General features: G+C 54.1%; 2 protein-coding genes across 7 annotated transcripts in view; one reads left to right on the forward strand and one right to left on the reverse strand.

The window, feature by feature from the left end:
* Positions 1-1,906: 1,906 nt before the first annotated feature.
* On the reverse strand, positions 1,907-16,780 carry DEXI (Dexi homolog). 2 transcript variants are annotated; one of them, XM_065924326.1, is made up of 3 exons: positions 15,784-16,780; positions 12,799-12,899; positions 1,907-2,542 (listed from the first exon to the last, which is right to left on the reverse strand). In XM_065924326.1, the coding sequence occupies exon 1, from the start codon at positions 16,223-16,225 to the stop codon at positions 15,935-15,937; it is 291 nt and encodes a 96-aa protein (XP_065780398.1). In that variant the 5' UTR covers positions 16,226-16,780; the 3' UTR covers positions 1,907-2,542; positions 12,799-12,899; positions 15,784-15,934. The 2 variants fall into 2 exon arrangements, with proteins under 2 accessions (XP_065780398.1, XP_065780397.1); XM_065924325.1 differs by lacking the exon at positions 12,799-12,899.
* Positions 16,781-18,827: 2,047 nt separating this feature from the next.
* Positions 18,828-19,783, forward strand: part of CLEC16A (C-type lectin domain containing 16A) — a 233,074-nt gene continuing 232,118 nt past the window's right edge. For 4 of the 5 annotated variants that reach the window (XM_065924327.1, XM_065924329.1, XM_065924328.1 and 1 more), the window contains exon 1: positions 18,828-19,078. In XM_065924327.1, coding sequence (XP_065780399.1) covers positions 18,999-19,078 — 80 coding nt within the window. In that variant the 5' untranslated portion in view covers positions 18,828-18,998. The remainder of the gene's footprint in view (positions 19,079-19,783) is intronic. The other variant, XM_065924332.1, reaches the window with a different exon arrangement.

A 19,783-nucleotide genomic window follows, 5' to 3' on the forward strand; every position in this document is an offset into this window, starting at 1 on the left:
GTTTTGCTGTCTACAGAGAGAACTGCCAGGCTGGTTGGTGTTTTTCACCGGAGCGTGTCTTGCTCGGTCAGAAGCCCTGACAGCTTGGCTCTCTCCTGGCAGCTGTGGGAGCTGCCTGTGCCCTAGTCTGGTTGCCTGGCTCCCAGATTCTCCCTCTCTTCCCAGCAAGTAGGGGTTGAGGGTCAAGAGCATCAGAGGGATTCTGATCGTGCTGTCTGGCTGGACGTCCTGGCAGAAAGGTGGTGCCTTCCGCCTTAGGGGAAGCCCCCTAAGGAAGGAAGGCCCCACACGCCCTGGGGGCTAAGGGCCTCTGGCCTTGTACCGGGGCATCACCCCTCACGGGGTCCCTGCACGTGTGGGCTTTGTGGACTCCACGGAACTCCCACATGTGCAACCACAGGAAAAGTCTCCTTCTGATCCAGGCACCTACAGCACCCTTCAATCAGGCAAGGTGGGCATGATCATCCCCACTGCTTTTGATCTGTTCACAGGTGACAAAATGAGATCAGAGGCTATAATTATTCATAGTGACGACTTTAAATGAGAGATGTGTGCGTGGATAGGTCTTCAGTCGTGTCTGACTCCTTGTGACCCCACGGATTGTAGCCCACCATGCTCCTCTGAACATGGGATTTCCCAGGCAAGAATACTGGAGTGGGTTGCCATTTCCTCCTCCAGGGGATCTTCCTGACCCAGGGATGAAACTCATGTATCGTGCGTCTTCTACATTAGCAGGCAGATTCTTTATCACTGTGCCACCTGGGAAGTCCTATTTATTTTTTAAGGCATTTAAATTGTGTATATGTGTGTGTGTGTGTGTGTGTGTGTATGTTGTTGTTCAGTCGCTTAGTCATGTCTTTTTTTTTTTAATGTCTGACTGTTTGTGATCCCGTGGACTGTAACCCACCAAGGCTCCTCTGTCCATGGGATTTCCCAAGGAAGCATACTGGAGCGGGTTGCCATTTCCTTCTCCAGGGAATCTTCCAACCCAGAGATCCAACCCACATCTCCTGCATTGGAAGCAGAGTCTTAACCACTGGGCTGCCAGGGAAGTCTTGTCCATGCATTTTTAAACACATGCTTTTCCCTTTAGGCTTCTCCCCCAAAGAAATGTCTCCCTCCTTCCGCTCCCCCTTTTCTCAGATGTCTTCTGTTCGCACCTCTCAGCATCCTTTCTTAGAATCACCCAAAGGCCTTTCCTCTCCCACACCTCTGTCTCCTCACCTGTATAATGGAGCTGACCACCCACTCCTTGTTAAACGCGGTGTGTACGTGAAGGTACTTTGAAAAGCATCAGGTGTTCTGCAAACTGGAGAGAACTGCTGCAAGCAGACCTGGCTTCAGTCATCCGTTTGCTCTTTTCCCTCACCCGCTCACTCCTCTCATCTCTAGGGGGGTCTACCAGGCGCCAAGTGGTTGGTCAGCGGTAAGGAATTATGCAGGTTTGATTCCTGGGTTGCGAAGATCCCTTGGAGAAGGAAATGGGATTTCCTGGAGTGTATTCTTGCCTGGGAAATACCGTGGACAGAGGAGCCTGGTGGGCTACAGTTCACGGTGGTGCAAAGAGTCGGACACAACTTAGCCACTAGCAACCACCACCACACAACACACCCAACACGGGGGATCCCCACCTCCAGCTTCTCTGGGATTCGGGCCTGACTTTCAGCTTGGCCATCAGGCCTTTCCCACCACACCTGAGGTGGGTCCTGGCTTGTCAGAGGCTTGTGGACACCAGGAGGGTGCCCAGGTGGGACTCCCACACCAGCCCAGCTTGAATAGACCCTCCAAGCCCCACTGGATCTCCAACTGAGGAAGTCCTGACTCTTCTGCCCTTTTATCAGAGGTCCTGTGTAAGGACTCCCTTCCCAAATCTCAAAGGAGAAAAAAAAAGCAGGGCCCCCAGGGGTTGGAGTTGCATACATTTTTTAATTGAAAGAAGTTAGCCTCCTAAGTATTGCTTTTACAGGTTTATCGAAGTCAAGTATTCATACCACTCACATTTTCAAAAAATATTTCTGGCCGGAGGGGTGGCTGACCCACCCCTGGCACAATGTATCAGTTCTGGCAACTTGTTGGCGAGCAAACAACTTGAAATGAATGAGTCCAAACCCCACCCTGAGCCTCCCAGGTGTTCTTTTCCTTCTGAGTCACTCTCTCGGAAGTAGTCGCTGCATCTAAGCCCGGCCTCGGGACAGACCCCATAGGGCTTAGAGCTCCACTGGCATCAAACAGAGCTGGGAGTCGCTTCTCTCTCTGAAGGTTAAGTGGGGTAAGCAGACGCAGCCGGGGGTGGAAAGCAGGGAGGCTGACTCTGGCTGGGTTCGTGTAAACATCCACTGAGAAGGTGGAAGGTCGGAAGCCAGGACGAGGCTGTGTGCACGACGCTGCAGGCAGGCGAGGTCTCCGGGCACCCCTGCCTCACCCTTCGGGTAGGGGCACGTGCCTTCCGGACCTTAGCGTTCCTTCTCAATCTCTCTGTCCCACCGTCCTGGACCCGGACGGGAACCTCTCTGTTGGCACGGAGCTTTAGAGGGGAAGAGGCCTGGCAAAGAGGGACAAAGGGGTGTTACTAGTATGGAAGCACTGACCTGCCCCCATCCATCAAGAGATTTGAATTTGGGGAACCACCAGAAACCTCGACCTTAGGTTGGCAATGCTGTCCTGTAATTTTTTTTTTTCTTTTCTGGACATAGACCATTTTTAAAGTCCTACTGAATTTGTTACAATATTGCTTGTTTGGTGCTTTGGTTTTTTGGGCCAGGAGGTATGTGGAGTCTTAGGGCTTCCCTAGTGGCTTAGAGGTAAAGAATCCACCTGCAGTGCAAGAGATGCAGGAGAGGCAGGTTCGACCCCTGGAGGAAGAAATGGCAATCCATTCCAGTATTCATGGCTGGAAAATCCCATGGACAGAGGAGCCTGGCGGGCTACAGACCATAGGGTCGCAAAGAGTTAGGACAGGACTGAGCACAAAAGATGGGGAATGTGGGATCTTGGCTCCCTGACCAGGGATTGAGCCTGTACCCCCTACACTGGAAGAAGTCTTAACCACTGGACTGTCACAGAAGTCCCCTATGATTTTTTATTAAAAAATTTTAATGAATGTGTCTGGTTTCTAAGCATCAGGCTGGAGAAGCAGTGGTTTCACCTGGGAGAGGAAGGACTGTCTCACTCCTGGCAGAAAATCCCCAGGAGGGGCATCTCAGGACCTGAGGAAGGAGGAGAGTAGCTTGCTCAGAGTCGCCTGGGGTCAGCTGGCTGACATTAGCTCCAGCGAATGGGCAGGGCTTGGCAGCAGCTCCCACCCTGCCGGGAAGATGCCTGGTTGCCTACAGGAAGGCTGTGGCCACAGCCAAGCTACCCAGCAGCCCCGCCTGGCCCATCTTCCCAGGCCATCCTCCACACCTGGCTCCCTGCGGGTCCTCCTTTCCTGCCCCCCTCTCTCTCTGGGTCCACATTCCCATGCCCACCCCCCTTAGAGCCCCAAGTCCTGCCCCAGTTCTGAGTCTCACCACCTTTGATGTCAGCTCCGACTACTTCTGCAAACGTCATCAAGCATCACATAAAACTCATACATTAGGAGCTTCCCTGGTGGGGTTAAGAATTGACCTTCCAACGCGGGGGACATGGATTCGATCCCTGCTTGGGGAACTAAGATTCCACATGCCGTGGGACAAGTAAACCCATGTGCTTTGGGCAAAGAAGATCCTACATGCCCCAGCTAAGACCTGACACAGCCAAATAAATAAGTATTAGGAAAATAATAATTTTTAAAACTTGTACGTTACTAACATGCACTATTATACATGTAATACACATGTAAAATAGTACCAGACGTACTCTTGTTCATCAGGAGTTACTGATATTTGGGGCAGGACAATTCTCTGACATGGCAGGTGGGTTGTTCTGGGGTATACAGAAGCATCCTTGGTCCCAAAGGTGACAATAAAAATGCTTCCTCACCCCATTCCCTAGGGCCACCCAAGGGGGCAGAATTGCTTCCGCTGAGAACCACGATCTCCCCACTTTATAGGTTAAGAAACAGAGGTTCAGACCTGTTTGAAGTTGGGACCTGCCTGAAGTTACTCAACTGTGGGAGGCAAGGCTGGCACAGGAATAGTGATAAAGATGGAGACAGTCACGATCAGGGCAGGTGCCCCCTCCTGAGCTTTTACTCTGCACCATGAGCCCTAGGCAGAGTGTGGGTGCCGCACCCAACCTAGTCCACTCACCCTCCCGAGGCACCCTAACCTCGCAGCTTCCAGCTGTAGGAACCCACCTCTTTGCCTGAGGCCTCTCTGCCTCCAGAACCTGCTTGGGCTCCAGGCTGCAAGTGCAGGCAGAGCCAATATCTTTCCACAGCTGCCTTCCAACTGGTGAAGGCCAGAAAGCTGGGGATCAATACCCCATTCCCTGCGGGCTCAAGTGGTAAAGAATCCGGCTGCAATGCAGGAGACTGAGGTTCTATCCCTGGGTTGGGAAGATCTCCTGGAGAACGGAATGACAATCTACTCCAGTATTCTTGCCTGGGAAATTCCATGGACAGAGGAGCCTGGCGGGCTCCAGTCCATGGGGTCACAGAGTCAGACATGACTGAGAGCCTGACACTTTCACCCTTTCAGTACCCCAGCTCTCGTGTGGCGGCTGGAGCAACTCAGAGCTATATTCTCCATTACACTGCTCCCAGAGCTCCTGAGCAGGACTGAGCCCAGGGCCGTGGAGGTGACCTGCTAGATGATACATTCCTTCCCCGTCTCACTGCCCCACTCCACATCAGTTAATTCCTGGGCACAGCATGCTAACTTGCTTCTGTCGTGTCCAACTCTTTGAGGCCCTATGGACTGTAGCCCGCCAGGCTCCTCTGTCCATGGGATTCTCCAGGCAAGAATATTAGAGTGGGTTGCCATGCCCACCTTCAGGGGAATCTTCCCGATCCAGGGGAAGATCTTATGTCTCCTGCATTGGCAGGTGGGTTATTTACCACTAGTACCACCTGGGAAGCCCCTGGATCACCTTCCAAATAAACAATGTGCACTAGAATTGTTTGCTCCGGGGTCAGCTCCTGGGGATTGCACACCTGAGATGGAGCATCACACGGGTCATTTCATTCAACCCTCCTAACACCCCAGGAGTTAGGTACTATTATGATTCCATTTTACAGATGAAGACACTAAGGTTCAGACGGAGTAAGAAACTTTTTAAGGATGCTCAGCTCTCCAGGACTTTTTCCACTGGAGATTTTAAACACTACATAATCTCATGCCCTATGTATGCCCGGGCCTGACCTGGGCACTGGGGACCCTGAGATGAGTGTAGTCTCTGCCTCTGAAACACATCTAGGGAGCAACTGCAGCCAAAGGTAACTGACCCAGGAGGAAGCACAGGGAACAGACGGAGCCCAGCGTCTGGGAAAGGTGTGTATGAAGGACATGCCAGATAGTGGGAGGACTGGTGACCAGGTCTCAGAACCTCCTGCAGTTTGGTTTGGGGTGGAAAGGGGTTGAAGGCTGGTCACGAGTACGCGCGTGCTAAGTTAAGTCAGTCGTGTCTGACTCTCTGCGACCCTATGGACCACAGCCCGCCAGGCTCCTCTGTCCATGGGATTCTCCAGGCAACAATACTGGAGTGGGCTGCCATGCCCTCCTCCAGGGGCTCTTCCCAACCCAGAGATCGAACCTGAATCTGCTGCGTCTCCTGCAGTGGCAGGCGGGTTCTTTACTGCAGTGCCACCTGGGACGCCCAGCCCTGGGGGAGACACAGCGAGGTTGGCAGGGGCCACATCCGGTCAGGTTCTCGTGTCCTCGGCAGAGTCACCTCCTACAGCTCAGCTAGGAACACAGCCTTCCACCGCTCAGAGAACGTCCCCGGCTCCCACTGATGACCCAGGACCTGGCAGGCCCGAGGGGAAGCTGGGGCTGCAACCAGAGCACTGGAGAGCTCCATCCTCCAGGAGTGTTCACGAGTTCCCCTCCCGTCCCACCAGGAGCCCACCTTCTGCAGACCTCCCTCCCCCATGGGGACTCTAGGGTTCCCTGTAGCGGTCAGCGTGGAGCTCCCCAGACCTCTGGCATCCAGGAAAGCAGAGCAGAATTGTTATTCCAATTCACCATTACCAGGGCTCACTGCACACTCTTCAAGGCAGGGGACTGAACTTGAGCCCATTTCAGATTTGGGGGGAAGGGCTGTTAGAGAACATGGGACCCCCACTTGGAACACGGCCTCACTCCCCTCCCAATGCTCACGACTGCAAACAACCCGAGTCCCAGGCAAGCGTCAGTCTGGCTAGCGAGACTCTGTCACACGTGCTGACTTCCGGAAGGAACAGGCTCAGGCGCCAGCTCCCGCTGGAATTCACTAACACCCTCTGTTCTCATTGTTCATCTGCGGGGTCACCTTCTATTTATGGAGGTTGACGCCAGTCTTCCCTTTCTGATAGTAATACCATAAAGATCCTCTCTTTCCATCACATTAATTTCACTTTAAAAAGAAAGCCCCTGGTTTGAAGACAGTAACTGCATAACCCCCGTGACTCAGATGGTAAAGAATCTGCCTGGAGTGCAGAAGATCTGGGTTCGATCCCTGGATTGGGAAGACCCCCCTGGAGAAGGGCATGGCTACCCACTCCAGCATTCTTGCCTGGAGAATCCTGTGGACAGAGGAGCCTGGCAGGCTACAGTCCATGGGGTCACAAAGAGTCGGACATGACTGAACAACTAACACTTGTAAGTGTATGTTTAACTTGTGTTAACTGCATAAACAACAGTTCAGGTAACAGTTCAGGCAAGCAAATGTGGCAAAAATTGTTGATGGTATCATATGAGGTTTGGGAGACCCTGGTCTGAGTTGGTCACTCCAGAGCATGAAGGGGCCCAGAGAGGGCAGTGACCTGTCCTAAGTCACACAGCACACTGAGGACAGAGGCGTGGCCCCAGGCCTCTGCTGGTGGCGGGAGGATGTCCTGGCTCCTCGCATCTGTGCCACACATTGTTGCCGTTAGAGACCAACCTCCTCGTTTCTTTGACTTGCAAGTCTGGTCTCACAGCAAACCAGCTGACAAATTATCAAGCACCTGTGCTCACTTTGTACTATCTGCTGCAACTCATGACTTAGCTCATTTATTCCTCAAACAACCCCAGAGGGTGGAGCCAAGTAGGACCATCATCCCTGAGTTTAGATGGGGCTCAGAGAGGTTAAATTAACCAAGCAAGGTCACACAGCTCTTAAATGGCAGAGCCAGGATCTGAACCTCTGTGGTCTGACCCCAGTGTCTTTCTCAGTTCCTCTCGGCACCTAGTTCATTTCTTTCCTCCGGCATCAGAAACCCCGGGCTGAGAACATCCTGAGGCTGTAGCTTAGGGAATCTAGGCAATAGGTTCTCCCACCTCCTGATATCCTTAGAGCATGACTGACAATTCATCAGCTATTGGCTTTGGATATTTTCTCTTTCTGAAACTGTAACCTTTCCTTCCAGGCCATTCCCCAGAGCTGGACAGAAGGAATGGCTGGCTGACTGGTTTGTCATCAGAATGATAGTTGGGTGCTTGATTCATCTTAACAAGCAATGTCTCAGTCTGGTATCTCTGCGGAGATGCTTTGAGATCTGTGCCTTAAAAGTGCTGGTGGGGCGATGCTCTGGATATACTGGAAGAGGATTCTCTGTGCAGCTGGGCCGTCCCACTCTCCTGCTCCTCGGGGATAGCCCAGGTGAGGTCCAGAATTGGCCAGTCTCGAGTCCTTCAGGCTCTGCCCCTTCCTAGCTGTGTGACCTCAGGCAAGTCACCTAACCTCTCTGGGCTTGTGTCCCCATCTGAAGCAAACTGCTGGCTGTTTGTTACAAGGATTACATGAAATTGTGTTGGTGAAATGCCTGCAATACTCAGCACACACAGCCCCTCTCCTCCATATCCCCACCTGTTCTCAGCTAGAAAACACACAGGGTGGGAATGGGGGTCTCCTTGTTTCAGGGGGCCTTCTACAGGGGTTACCCTTCCCTCCTCCAAAAAGCTCTGCCTGCTGGGCACCCACTGCCCACTCCTCCTTCTCCACATACCCACCAGCCAACTGAAGCCATAAAGACAGACGCCAGCGGATATGACTTGCCCAGGGTCTCCGCTGCCATCTCAGCACCAGGCCGTGCACAGCAAGGCCTCTGCCGTGGCTGGTGGACGAGTGCGTGGCCGGAAGCGGGAGGGCGAAGGAGACCTCGCCTGTCTGCCTGGGTCCAGGCTCCAGGGGGAAGCCAGGGTCCTGGCCCCTTTCTCCAGAGTGTCTGAATGCTGGTTTCTGTGTTGGCGGCTGACGCCTCTCAACCACAGGTTCTGTGATAACTCCTCGTCCAGGAGTGACTCCAGCTGGCCTGCGCCCCAGGCTCCACGAGGCCTTCTGAGTCCCTCCACACCCAAGAACCACCTGAACTACTGCACTGTTTTCTCCCCCCGCAAATTCCACAATTTTAAAAGCAATCTTTATGTCACTATCGTGAATGAAAAAAACAAGATTGTCTGTCATAAAAAGAAAGCAACAGATAAATGCTGAGACCATTAATTCTAGCTAGAAACTCCTGGCCTGCAAAAAGGGAGCCTGGGCCAGGTTCCTCTGCTCCAAAGTGCAAAGCAGCAAGTGCCTGAGAGGGGGCAGGGCATCCACAGCCAGCTCACGCTAGGCTTCGCGCTAGGCTTCGGAGGCGTGCGCACTGCCTCCCGGGCCGCCTGTGAGGGGGAGCACCGGGAGTGTGGCCAGGAGGCGCCATGCGGCCCCCTCGCGGCAGGGTGTCTGAGGCAAGTCCCTGAGCCTCCCCAAGCCTCAGTTTTCTGTCCTGTCAAATGGAGCTAATGAGCCCTGCCCCACCTGTTTCATGGGGTGACACTCAGGGGAAACTGGAGATGCAGTTATTTACAACCACCGAGCCAAGGCCCCTGGCAGGAAGGATTCCCAGGAATGGAACTTGCCTTCAGGGGGCGACTGACACTTGGAAGCAGGTCCCAGCCACCCCCAAGCTTGGGGCAGGGGCTGCCAGCTACGAGGGTACCAGCATCACCTGGCTCACTGGGCACCAGTTATCACCACGCTCGGACGACTTCAAAGGCTGCCCAACAGACACACCCTCCTTGGCAACTGGCCCCCACAGAGGAAGGGGGTTCGAGAAGGGGGAAGGCTTCTTGGGCCGACCTGCTCTGGGTCTGACACACCACCACCACCGATGGCATCGCTGATCAAGAATCAACTGCGGGACCATCACCATCTCACCTGGCGTGCAAGAGCCCTTCAACTGCTTTCACAGCTCGGTCGTGTCTGACTCTCTGCTCCCCACTGGACTGTAGCCCGCCAGGCTCCTCTGTCCATGGGATTTTCCTGGCCAGGATACTGGAGTGGGTTGCCATCTCCTCCTTCAGGGGATCTTCCCGACCCAGGGATTGAACCCTCATTGCTTGCATCTCCTGCATTGGCAGGCAGACTTGAGCCCTTCAACAGGGACCACTATCCTCCCCATTTTACAGAGAAGGAAACTGAGGCTTGGGGAGGTGAAGGCCCTAGTCCAGCTGGGACTTAAACCCAAATCTGACTGCAAAGCCTCTAAGCACCAGTCTTAGGGGGTCCACGGAGATGGCCTGGGATAAACCTGAGAGACACCCAGGGAGCCAGGGCCTGGCTTTTTGGTTCCTGGCCAATCCTTATGGTTACCTGGAGAAGAAAGTTCCACTTTGACGCTAGAGTTTATCATGTGACAGTTGCTAACTTGACTTTTTAACCAAGAACTGAGGGCCCTGTGCCTTTAGCTGGCTTTAGTATTTGTCCAAAAGTTAATGACTTTGGCACTCGGTATTTTTATCCATGCCAAATGATGCTGGTTTTCTCTTTTCAGTGACATGAACTGTCTTTTACAAATAAATTCACATGAAAAAGGCATATTTTTAAGAAATTAAGCTCTGGAACAAACATACTTCATCATAAACTATAAAGGGAGGAACAGGAACTCTGCAGTGGAGACAGGTGGCAGGCAAGACCTTAACCAAGTGGTCAGTTAATATCACCGGTAATGAGGCTGACAGACATCACGTGTCTCCTCATACGATGTACTCAGGACACATGCTCACTTTCCTGTGGTATTCCTGCCAAAAAGTACACCAGCTGAATCTAAACTCAGGAGTAAACATCAGACAAACCCAACCGAGAGACAGTCTACAAAATACCAGACTCGCATGCTTCAAAAATGTCAATGTCATGAAAGAAACAGGCTGAGGGATTGTAAGACGGCACAAGAGACATGACAAGGGATGACAAGGGTGACCTGGGATCGGATCCTGGACCCCAGCTCCCTCCCCAGCCTCCCTGCTTTACTGTGAAAGGACACTCTCGGCACAACTGACGAAATCTGAGCAGTCACGGCTCAGACTGGTCCTAAGAGTGTCATCAACATTAAATTTGTTGATTTTGACAGTGGTACTGTGATGATTTATGTAAATGCCTTCATTCAAAGGAAATACGCACTGAAATATTTAGGAGTAAACAGACATAGTCTCTGCAAACTGTTTTCAAAATGGTTCAGAAAAATATTCATACATGTACACCTGTATATACACATACATGGAAGCATGTATACATATACACATACATGGAAGCATGTATACATATACACATACATGTGCACATTGAATAAGCATTTTGTATACATGAACAAAAGTGGCAAATATGAATGGATGCACTTGGTGAATTTGAGTGAAGTGTAAATGGGAATTCTTTGCAACTTGTGTAATTGTGAAATTATTTCAAAATAAAGTTTAAAAAAAGTAATTCAGACCAAGGACCGAGAGAACATATGAGGCAGGCCTCGCAAGTCAAGGAGGGGAGCTGGGAGCCCCTCTGCACCCTCCCTCAGCACTGGGTTGGGGGCTTGGCTGTCTTGCCAGCTTTGTACCCCTGGCCCCTCACTCCCCCTTTCCAGGCCTCAGTTTCCTTCTCTGAGACAAGGGGGATGCGGCTGCCTGTCCTTTTTATTGTGGTCTTGGTTTCCCAGGAGGGGAGGCTGGCACATAAACCAGGAATACAGTGGTCAAGTTGACAGGAGCCCTTCATTTCTTAGTTCAAGAAACAGAGGCAAGGGTTGTGAGGGTTTCCCTCGGATGAAATCTCCAGTCTGCACACCTCGGGCGTGAGGGAATGGGGCCCCCGGGACCTCAGCTGTCTTGGGACACATGGGGGGTCTTCTGTCAAATGGGGCGGCCAGCACACTTCCCAGGGGGCCTCAGAGAGCTGGAGAGGCAGCAGGGCCTGGGGGCGCACCCATCAACCCGAGTCACCACTTGTCTCCCTCCTACCTGGCTTCCCCGTCCGCCCTGACCCCTCCCCAGAGCTCCACCTGGGGAAGAGAGAGCGGCCCCTCCCACCATCTGAACCTATCATGTGCGGCCCCAAGGGAGGTTTGGGTTTCTGAGCTGGGAAGCCAGATGCCCAGCCTGAGTGTTCTGCTGATGGCACAGGCCAGCCTGCCAGCAAGAGACCAGGGCAGGCGGGTCAGTAAGGGGCAGCTGTGGCCCCACTCAGGACACTGCCATCCAAGAAACCCTGTGATACGCAGACCTGGTCTGCCTACCCTTAGCTCCCAACCTGGCCTCCCCCAGGCCATGCTGACTCAGGCAGCAACGCTCTCCAGTCCCTCTATTTCCAGCGCAGAGGACCTCCTCTCCCTCCACGCCAACAGAGCGCTGGCAGGCAGAGGCTGCTTTCATCAGGAACCAGGACAAATCAATCCAGCTAAGCTGCCTCTGCAGTGGAACCGCTGGGACGTGAGGCCTCTCCCCAGTGCCCAGGCCAGCTGCCAGCAGCCCTCTCTCCCGGGAAGGAGCGCCTAGTCCCCAGTCCCCGCTCCTGGGCAACGAAGAATATTCGAGGAAAACCACAGCCATGGGTCTCCAGGTTGGGTGGCCATTAGAAACCACGGGGTGACAGGAAAGGCCTCTCGAGGGTCCTGGGCCAGCCAGGCAGAGTGGGAAGTCTGTCATGGTGGTCCAGACCCGGACCTGCCCAGCACTCAGGCAGCCAGTCCTCTCTTGCTCATGAAAGAAGAGAAAGTGAAAGTTGCTCAGTCCTGTCCCACTCTTTGCAACCCCATGGACTCCACAGTCCATGAAATTCTCCAGGCCAGAATACTGGAGTGGGTTGCCGTTCCCTTCTCCAGGGGATCCTCCCGACCCAGGGATGGAATCCAGGTCTCTGGCATTGCAGGCAGATTCTTTACCAGCTGAGCCACAAGGGAAGCCTGTCTTGCTCATCATGGGATATAAATATGCATAACTGAGGGTACCTGCAGGTTTTTACATTCACAAGGGCCTGAGTGTACAATAATAGTGGTTAACTTTGTGTCACACACATAGGGGAAGGTCTAAGAGCTTTACATCTTATCTCATTCAATCCTCAAAATGAAGCAGATTATGATCCCTGCTTTACAGAAGAGGAATTTGACACCTGGGGAGGTACTGTAGCATGCCCAAGGTCACAACTAGGATTGGTATTTGAACCTAGGTTATCTTGAGTCTAGGTACTTTACGACCCCACGGACTGTAGCCCGCCAGGCTCCTCCGTCCATGGGATTTCCCAGACAAAAATACTGGAGTGGGTTGCAATTTTCTCCTCCAGGGAATCTTCCCAAACCAGGGATCAAACCTGAGTGTCCTGCATTGGCAGGTGGATTCTTTACCACTGAGCCACCAGGGAAGCCTAATACTGCCTCCTTAAATAGGTGCTCAACAAACATTTGAGAAACTGAGATGTGTAAAAAAAGAGAGGGAGCAAAAATGAGTGTACCTTTTATCCTGAGATCACCCTAGTCCCCCATGCCTGGCGAGCCCACATCCTTAGTCAGTGTTTCCTGGATTGGCCTGTATGTAACAGGAGACTGTGTCTACCTGAGAAAGAGCGAGAAGGAGCAAGATTTGACTACTGGTGTTCTGCTTACAAAAGGGGCCAGGAGAGTAGGTGCAGTCAGATCACTTTTCATCTTTCCCACAGGCTTTTCTTGCTACTAGCCACCCCTTCCCAAAGGACTTCCGGTCTTTGGGAGCTAGGCCAGCGAGGCTTGGATCTGGCACTGAGCAAGAAGGCACGCAGTGCCTGGTTCCCACCATTTCTCCAGGCACCAGTGTTTCCCACAGCCCCGGGCCTCCCCACCCGCCCGAGTCGGGCCCTGTCGCTTGGAAAGCTTTGCAGGGGTGTCCTTGAGATACACTTCGTGGTGTTTCTGCTCAAACAGTGTTGGCTGCAAAGTATGCTGAAGCATTTGGGCTTCCCGTCTTGGTCCAGAGGGTGCCAATGTTTTCATTTTGAATGGCAAGTGTTGCAGTTGATGTGGTGAAGAGATAAAATAAGTCGTTCATCGCCAAGCTGCACCGCTGCAAGTCCAAAGCTCGGCTGGGGGCAGGGATTCACCGCGGGACCGCGAGGGTGCGGCAGGAGAGCCTGTGCGCATGCGTGCCCAGTCGCGTCCGACTCTGCAACCCTGTGGACTGTAGTCCACTGGGCTTCTCTGTCTGTGGCATTTTCCAGGCAAAGATACTGGAGTGGGGTGCCATTTCCTCCACCAGGGGATCTTCCCCACCCAGGGATCGAACGTGTGAGAGCAGGCAGGGCTAACATTTGTTGAATGACCCAAAGAGTGAATACACAAAGGGCCTAGAACCAGGCGTGGTATATATTGACACTCAGTACAGGTTCTGAGTGGATCCCATAGGTTCTACCTCCAAAAGGCATTCTTGCTCTGTTTGTGTTTCTCCATCTTCACCAACTTTGCCTCATCCAAGCCTCCAACACCTCTGGCCTGAGCAACTAACCAGTTCCTAATTGGCTTCCCAATCTCCACACTTTCCCTTATGGCTCATCCTGCCCACAACCATCAGTTATCTCTGCAAAATGTGGACCGGAATTGTGTCCCACCCTGCCTAAAACCTTCCGATGGCCTCACATTGCTTGTGGCCGAGGCATCCCAGGTCCCAAATGATTTGGCCCCACTAACAACGTCTCCTGGGGCTATTCTGTCACATTGGCCTCCTTGCAGTTGTTGGAAGAACCAGCTCTCTCCCACCTCACGACCTTGGCACTAGTGGGTCCCTAGGCCTGGACTGCTTTTCTCCAGATCATCACATGTGATTCCTTCCATCAATTTAGGGCTCAGCTTAAAGGTGTCACATCTTCAGACAGGCCTTCTCGGAACCCCCTGCCTGAAGCAGCCCATCTCCCAGTCCTCTGTTTCACTTATCCAAGCATTTACTGAGCAATTACTAGATGCCACGAGCTGTTCTAAGCAAGGAAATAGTAGTGAATGCAATAGGGGATGTCACGCCTTTCTACTGTAGCTCTCAAAAATCTCACAGCCTTGTTTGAGAACCTGCTTGTCTTTCTCACCAAGTGCCAAGAGGCGTGGGTCTGAATCTGTCTTGTTCACTGTGTTCACCAAGGTGCACTAGGTACTGGGTAAACATCTGTTCAAGAAAAGAACAAATCGATGGATGGATGGCAGGCAGGCTGGCCAACTGGATAGGTATGCAGAGCAGCCGACACACGCGCCACCAGGCACTTGGCTCTTGCTAAGGTCTCCCTGAGCACAAATAAAGCTTTCTTCAAAGAAATCGCACTGTCAGCCCCCCAGGTTGACACTGCTAGTATGTCCTGCCCACCTTGCATCAGCCTCTGACTATGGTCATCTAGGCTAACGTAGGCAACAGGAAGGAGTAAACGCAGCATGCTGGTGACTGGCATTAATGCCCATTATCCAAAAGGAGCCCCTGCCCACCACCTCAGTGTCCCCTGCCACTCGGGACACTGCCTGGCACACCCAGCTGAGGGGCTCAGCTGAGAAATGCCTGCACGCCCCCTGAACCCTCACCAGAGCCTCTCTCATCTACGTCTGCTGCCTCTCTTCCCGGCCGTGACTCTGGCCATGTCTTCCTCCTTGCTGGATCTTCATTTCCCTCCCACCAACACACAAGGTGGGGCCGGACACAGCTTTTTGGGCAGGGCTTTAACACCTCAGTGCAAGGATTCTGTAGTTCCTTCTCCTGCTGGTCCCCAAGCCCCTTGAGTTTGCCTAGCAAACACAGCAGGCAGGCAAAGCCACCGCAGCACCAAGCCCCAGCTGGCCTCGTCTGTGAAAGCAGCCTGCGAAACTGGCAGTCCCTGCAGATTCGAGCTGCGGAACTGATGAGCTGGGGCGCCCTGAAACTTGACTCCAAAGCGGCAGCCAAGCCAATGCCACAGGAAGTACAGGGTTCTTTGCTGAAGGAGGTTTCTCCTCTCACAGCGTCAGCCGGGAACCCTTGCTCTAAGTCCCCACCCAGTCCTCCAAGGGGCCGTAGGACAAAGGTGATCCGTGCCTGGCTTCCTCCCTCTTTTAACACTGCAAGTCTTCATCCTTCCAGGACTAGTGGGAGTATCCCAAAAGGCAAGGTCACTATCGATGCAGGCTAAGGATGGAGGGGGGAGGAGTTGACAGGCCTGCCTCAAATGGATTTGGGTGCAAAAGCTTTCTCCCCAAGCTGTGAAGTTGCTACTATGGCTAACCAGGAAGCCACTTGGGTCCTGCATCCCTTCCCTTCTTCACAGCTGGCATCTTCACTAGGGGAAGCCTTCCAACCCTAACTAAGGGCCTAAGAAAAATCCAGCCTTTCCCGTCATCCAAACAGATGTGGACTGGGAAATCAGAGGCTTGGGGGAGGGGTGTGTGTCCGGCTTGGGCTGCCTCCCTCTTCCTCGCCAGCGCCCCAGCCCGCCCTTATCCTGCGCAGAGAGGGCACTTACAGGCCTTGGCGGCCGAAGCGGGCCTCGTCCTGGGGGTCCCATCCCTGGCCAGGCGGTGCCCTCAATCAACAGCAGCGGCATGACCTGGGCCCCGGTCCGGGTTGAGGGTTGCAGGTCGTGGGGAGAACGGCGGGGGGGACGGCAGCCGAGCCTACTCCAAGTAACCATCGAAGACATCAAGCTCCGAGTCGGCGTCGTAGAGGCCCGAGCCGGGGTCGGAGAGCACGCCGAGGTCCACCAGCGCCTGGTCCATGTCCTCGGGCAGGAAGACGAGGCCCACGTTGAGAACGATGTACTCCATGAGGAAGGCGTAGTACAGGATCAGCACATTGACGAAGAACAGGCCCACGTAGAACATAGAGGGCAAGAGCAGCGGCGGCGGCACGGAGGGGACCAGGGGGCCCAGAGCGTCCAGGTGGGCCGCGACCCGGGCGCCGGGCATGCAGCGGGCGGCGAGGGCGGCGGGCGGCGGCGGCGGCCCGGCGATCCCGGCGAGCTCAGCCACTGCGGCGCCCGGGCGGCCGGCGCGGGGGCAGTTCAGCCATCCAGGGGCTCCCCGGGGCTGGCCCAGGCAGCCCTGGGCCCCGGCAGCCCTGGGCCCCGGCGGCGTCCCCTCAAGAGATGTGCGTCGGCCCCTGCGGACGCGCCCCGGCCCCTGAGAGGTGTCAGGCGGGTCACCCCACCCGCAGAGGCGGCCACACCGCACTGTCGACCCTTTCCAGCGGTCAGGCTAGGCACCCCCCCCAACCCCCTTCCCGAAGTGACCGGCGGCTGCACCGGGCTCCTCCGATGCTCCCCGCTCCCGCTCACTGGCCCTCGCGGCGCCTGCGGGCACCCTCCCCACCGCGGCTCAGCGTCAAAGACCAGTCCCGGCGACGGTCTCCTCAGCCGCTCCCGGCCGTTCCTTGAGCCCGCCCGGCGCCCGTGAAGGCGCTGCGCCCATGGCTGCGGCTGCCGCGTAGCCCTCCAGGTCGCGTTCCGAGCACCGCCTCCGGAGCAGCCCCGCGCTCATTGGCTCGCCGCCCCCCATCCCCGCGCTCACTGGCTCGCCGCCCTCTTCCCCGCGCTCATTGGCTCGCCGCCCCCTCCCCGCGCTCATTGGCTCGTCGCCTCCCCATCCCCTGGGCTCATTGGCTCGCTTGACGCCTGCGCTCATTGGCCCGAGACTTCCGGGGGCGGATACTGCCTCGCTCCGCCCCTCCAGGCGCCGGCTCCTGAGTCGGTTTAGCGATTCCGGGGCAGATCTCGAATCCGATTCGCTCTGCGGTTCCGCGACAGAGTAGGGGGAGGGGAAAGACTCAGAACACGGTTACAACCGAGAAGTATTGTAAGGCTACAAAAGCTAAAGGAAATCGTGAGCTTCATCAAGCACCCTGCTGGACTTGAGTATAGGCGCCACGCCTTTTTGGGACTCAGTTTACCTGTTGAAAAAGGAGGCAGAGTGGGGGTCGGGGGCGCTGGACCTCACCAGTGAAAATTTTGGCCTTTCCGAAAGTGGCAGTTTTCCACGGTGGGGAAGATCTATCGGCGCCCGGTTCGTCTCTGCAGATTCTGGCTGCTGGAAGATCCACCGCTCGTCGGGGCGGGGCGGGGGGAATCTGCATAATAAAATTCAGGGACATCTGAGTAAAGAAACTTCCCGGCAGGTCAGACCTGCAGTAGTAGGGTTGCTTCTTGTTTTTCCTTTGTAAAACGTGTTTTACAGCAATAATAACGAACGTGGTTAAACATTCAACCAACCAAGAAGTCACAGAACAGTGAGTCTCTTCCACTCGCTGATTCCCCTCCTCAGGGGCACCCCTTGTACATCCTTCAGGAGACTGATCTTGCCCAAAGTGCCTCCCAAAGCGGTTTCAACCAGACTTTTAAATCTCAGGCCTCCCTGAGCTGGGTGCTTTACATGCATTGCTTAATTGGAGCCAGCTGGGGGGAGTGCAGTATGTTACCCATTTTTACAGACTAGGAAACTAGGCCCAGAGAAGGACCCTGGAAGCTGCTGGGCCTGTGTATGTTTTGAGGCCAGAATCTGTCCTTTTTTCTCCATGGCTGTCTCATGCCCCTTTAAATGAATTATAGAGCAAACCATTAATCCTCCAACTGCTGAAGGTGAAACAAACATTCATTCATTCTGATATTTGTTGAACACCTATTATGTGGCAAACCTTGTGCTAGGTATTGGGGAGAACATTTCTGTCCTGAGCACAGTTAATGGGACACAGTAGACCTTAAATAACTGTGAGGTGTAGGAAAGGGTGAATGGTGAACAGGGCAGTATCGCCTCCATGGAATTTCCCACTTCCAATCCAGGAGAGAAATTTAGATACATCTTCTGGCCTGGTGTAAAAAGTTGGGTGTTTCCTTATTTTTCAAAAGGTGGATGTTTTGGAACTGGCATGGATTTGGGGTGAAGACCAGAGACATCCACTGAAAGTACAGGACGTTCGGTTTTGGTACACTGTTGCTCAAAGGCCTTTCAATATTTATTTTTTAACTCAAGTAGAAAAAGAAAAAGACTGTGAAGGACAAACCGGTTTGGTGCAGTTTCGTTTCTTGGGGCATAATAGTAGGGGCGCCTGGGTTTGAACCCTGGGTCTGCCACGTACTATATATGATCTTGGGTAAGTTAACCCCACTGTGATTCAATTTCCTCGGGTAAAAGGGGGATAATAAAGGTACTCATCTCATAGAGTAGTTGTGAGAATTAAATAATATGTGTAAAGTGCTTACGGGAGTGGCACACAGCATACGCCAAGGAACAGCTATTCTTATTCTTATCATAAAGGTAATAATTGCTAATACCGTGGTAACTTTCATTCACCCATCCTCACAGGTACATTTCTCAGGGCTCCGCCCACCCCTAAGACGCTGCAGACTCCCCTCCTCTCGCCCCGCCTCTTTTCCGAGGCCACGGCCCGCGGCCTCATGATGCACGTCGGGCTTTGTAGTTCCTTCGCAGAGTCCTGTCCGCGGGGGCCTCGCGAGCGAACTGCATTTCCCAGCATCCCTCGCGGCGGGCGGCCGTAAAGCGCGGCGGTCGAACGGCCGGTTCCGGCTGAATGTCAGTGCGGGACTGTGGGCCGGGGAGGAAGGTGGTTGGCGGTGTCTCCACCACCCGCGCCACTGCCTCCTCCGCTTGTGCCGCCGCCACGGGCGCCCGGCCGGTCGGCCGCTCGGGCATGAGACCGTGAGGCGAGCGATTGGCCGGGATCGCCGAGATGTTTGGCCGCTCGCGGAGCTGGGTGGGCGGGGGCCACGGCAAGTCTTCGCGCAACATCCACTCCCTGGACCACCTCAAGTGAGTGTATAGGGGCAGAAGGGGGAGGCCGCGGGGCGGGAGCTGGGGTTGCGGGCGCGTAGATCCCGGCCGGGGCGCTGGGAAGTGTGAAAGCGGAGGCGGAAGGCCGAGGGAGGCGCTCGGGGAAGGCTGTGTGCTGGTTAAGAGCTATGGCTCTGGACATAGGGCGCCCGGCTTCGAACCCCGACCTCGTAGCTCCTCTTTTGTGTGACCTTGGGCAAGTCGCTCCGCTTCTCAAGAGTCTCGGTGTTATTGATGCAGATTTCAGTTTACGGATGCAGACCTCGTTCTCGCCGGGGCTGGACCATGGGCACCAAGCTTCCCCGGGGCGGTATTTCTTAGGCCGAACCGCTTAGGGGTTCAAGAGGTCTGGATCCTGGAGCCAGACAGATGTGGGTTTGAGTGCGTGAATTTAGGCCTCAGTTTCTTCAGTTGTAAAATGACTGTAGTGACAGCACCTGCTTTCTACGATTGTTTTGAGGGTAGAGTTAGAGAATGTACATAAAGGTGGAAGCTTCTACCAGTGCTCAGTAAAGGACAAAAATTAAAAAAAAAAAAAATCCCGACTAGTTTCTTAGGGGAGTATAAAGAGTCAGAAGTAGAGTTCAGCGGGAGGTAGGTGGCAAGGTGGTTCTGGGAAGCAAGGGTGCACAGAGTGGCTGCATTCAGATCCTGATTTCATCATTGAATGGCTGTGTGACCTTG

This window comes from Muntiacus reevesi, chromosome 2 (assembly GCF_963930625.1).
Source record: "Muntiacus reevesi chromosome 2, mMunRee1.1, whole genome shotgun sequence".
NCBI classification, from domain to species: Eukaryota; Metazoa; Chordata; class Mammalia; order Artiodactyla; family Cervidae; genus Muntiacus; species Muntiacus reevesi.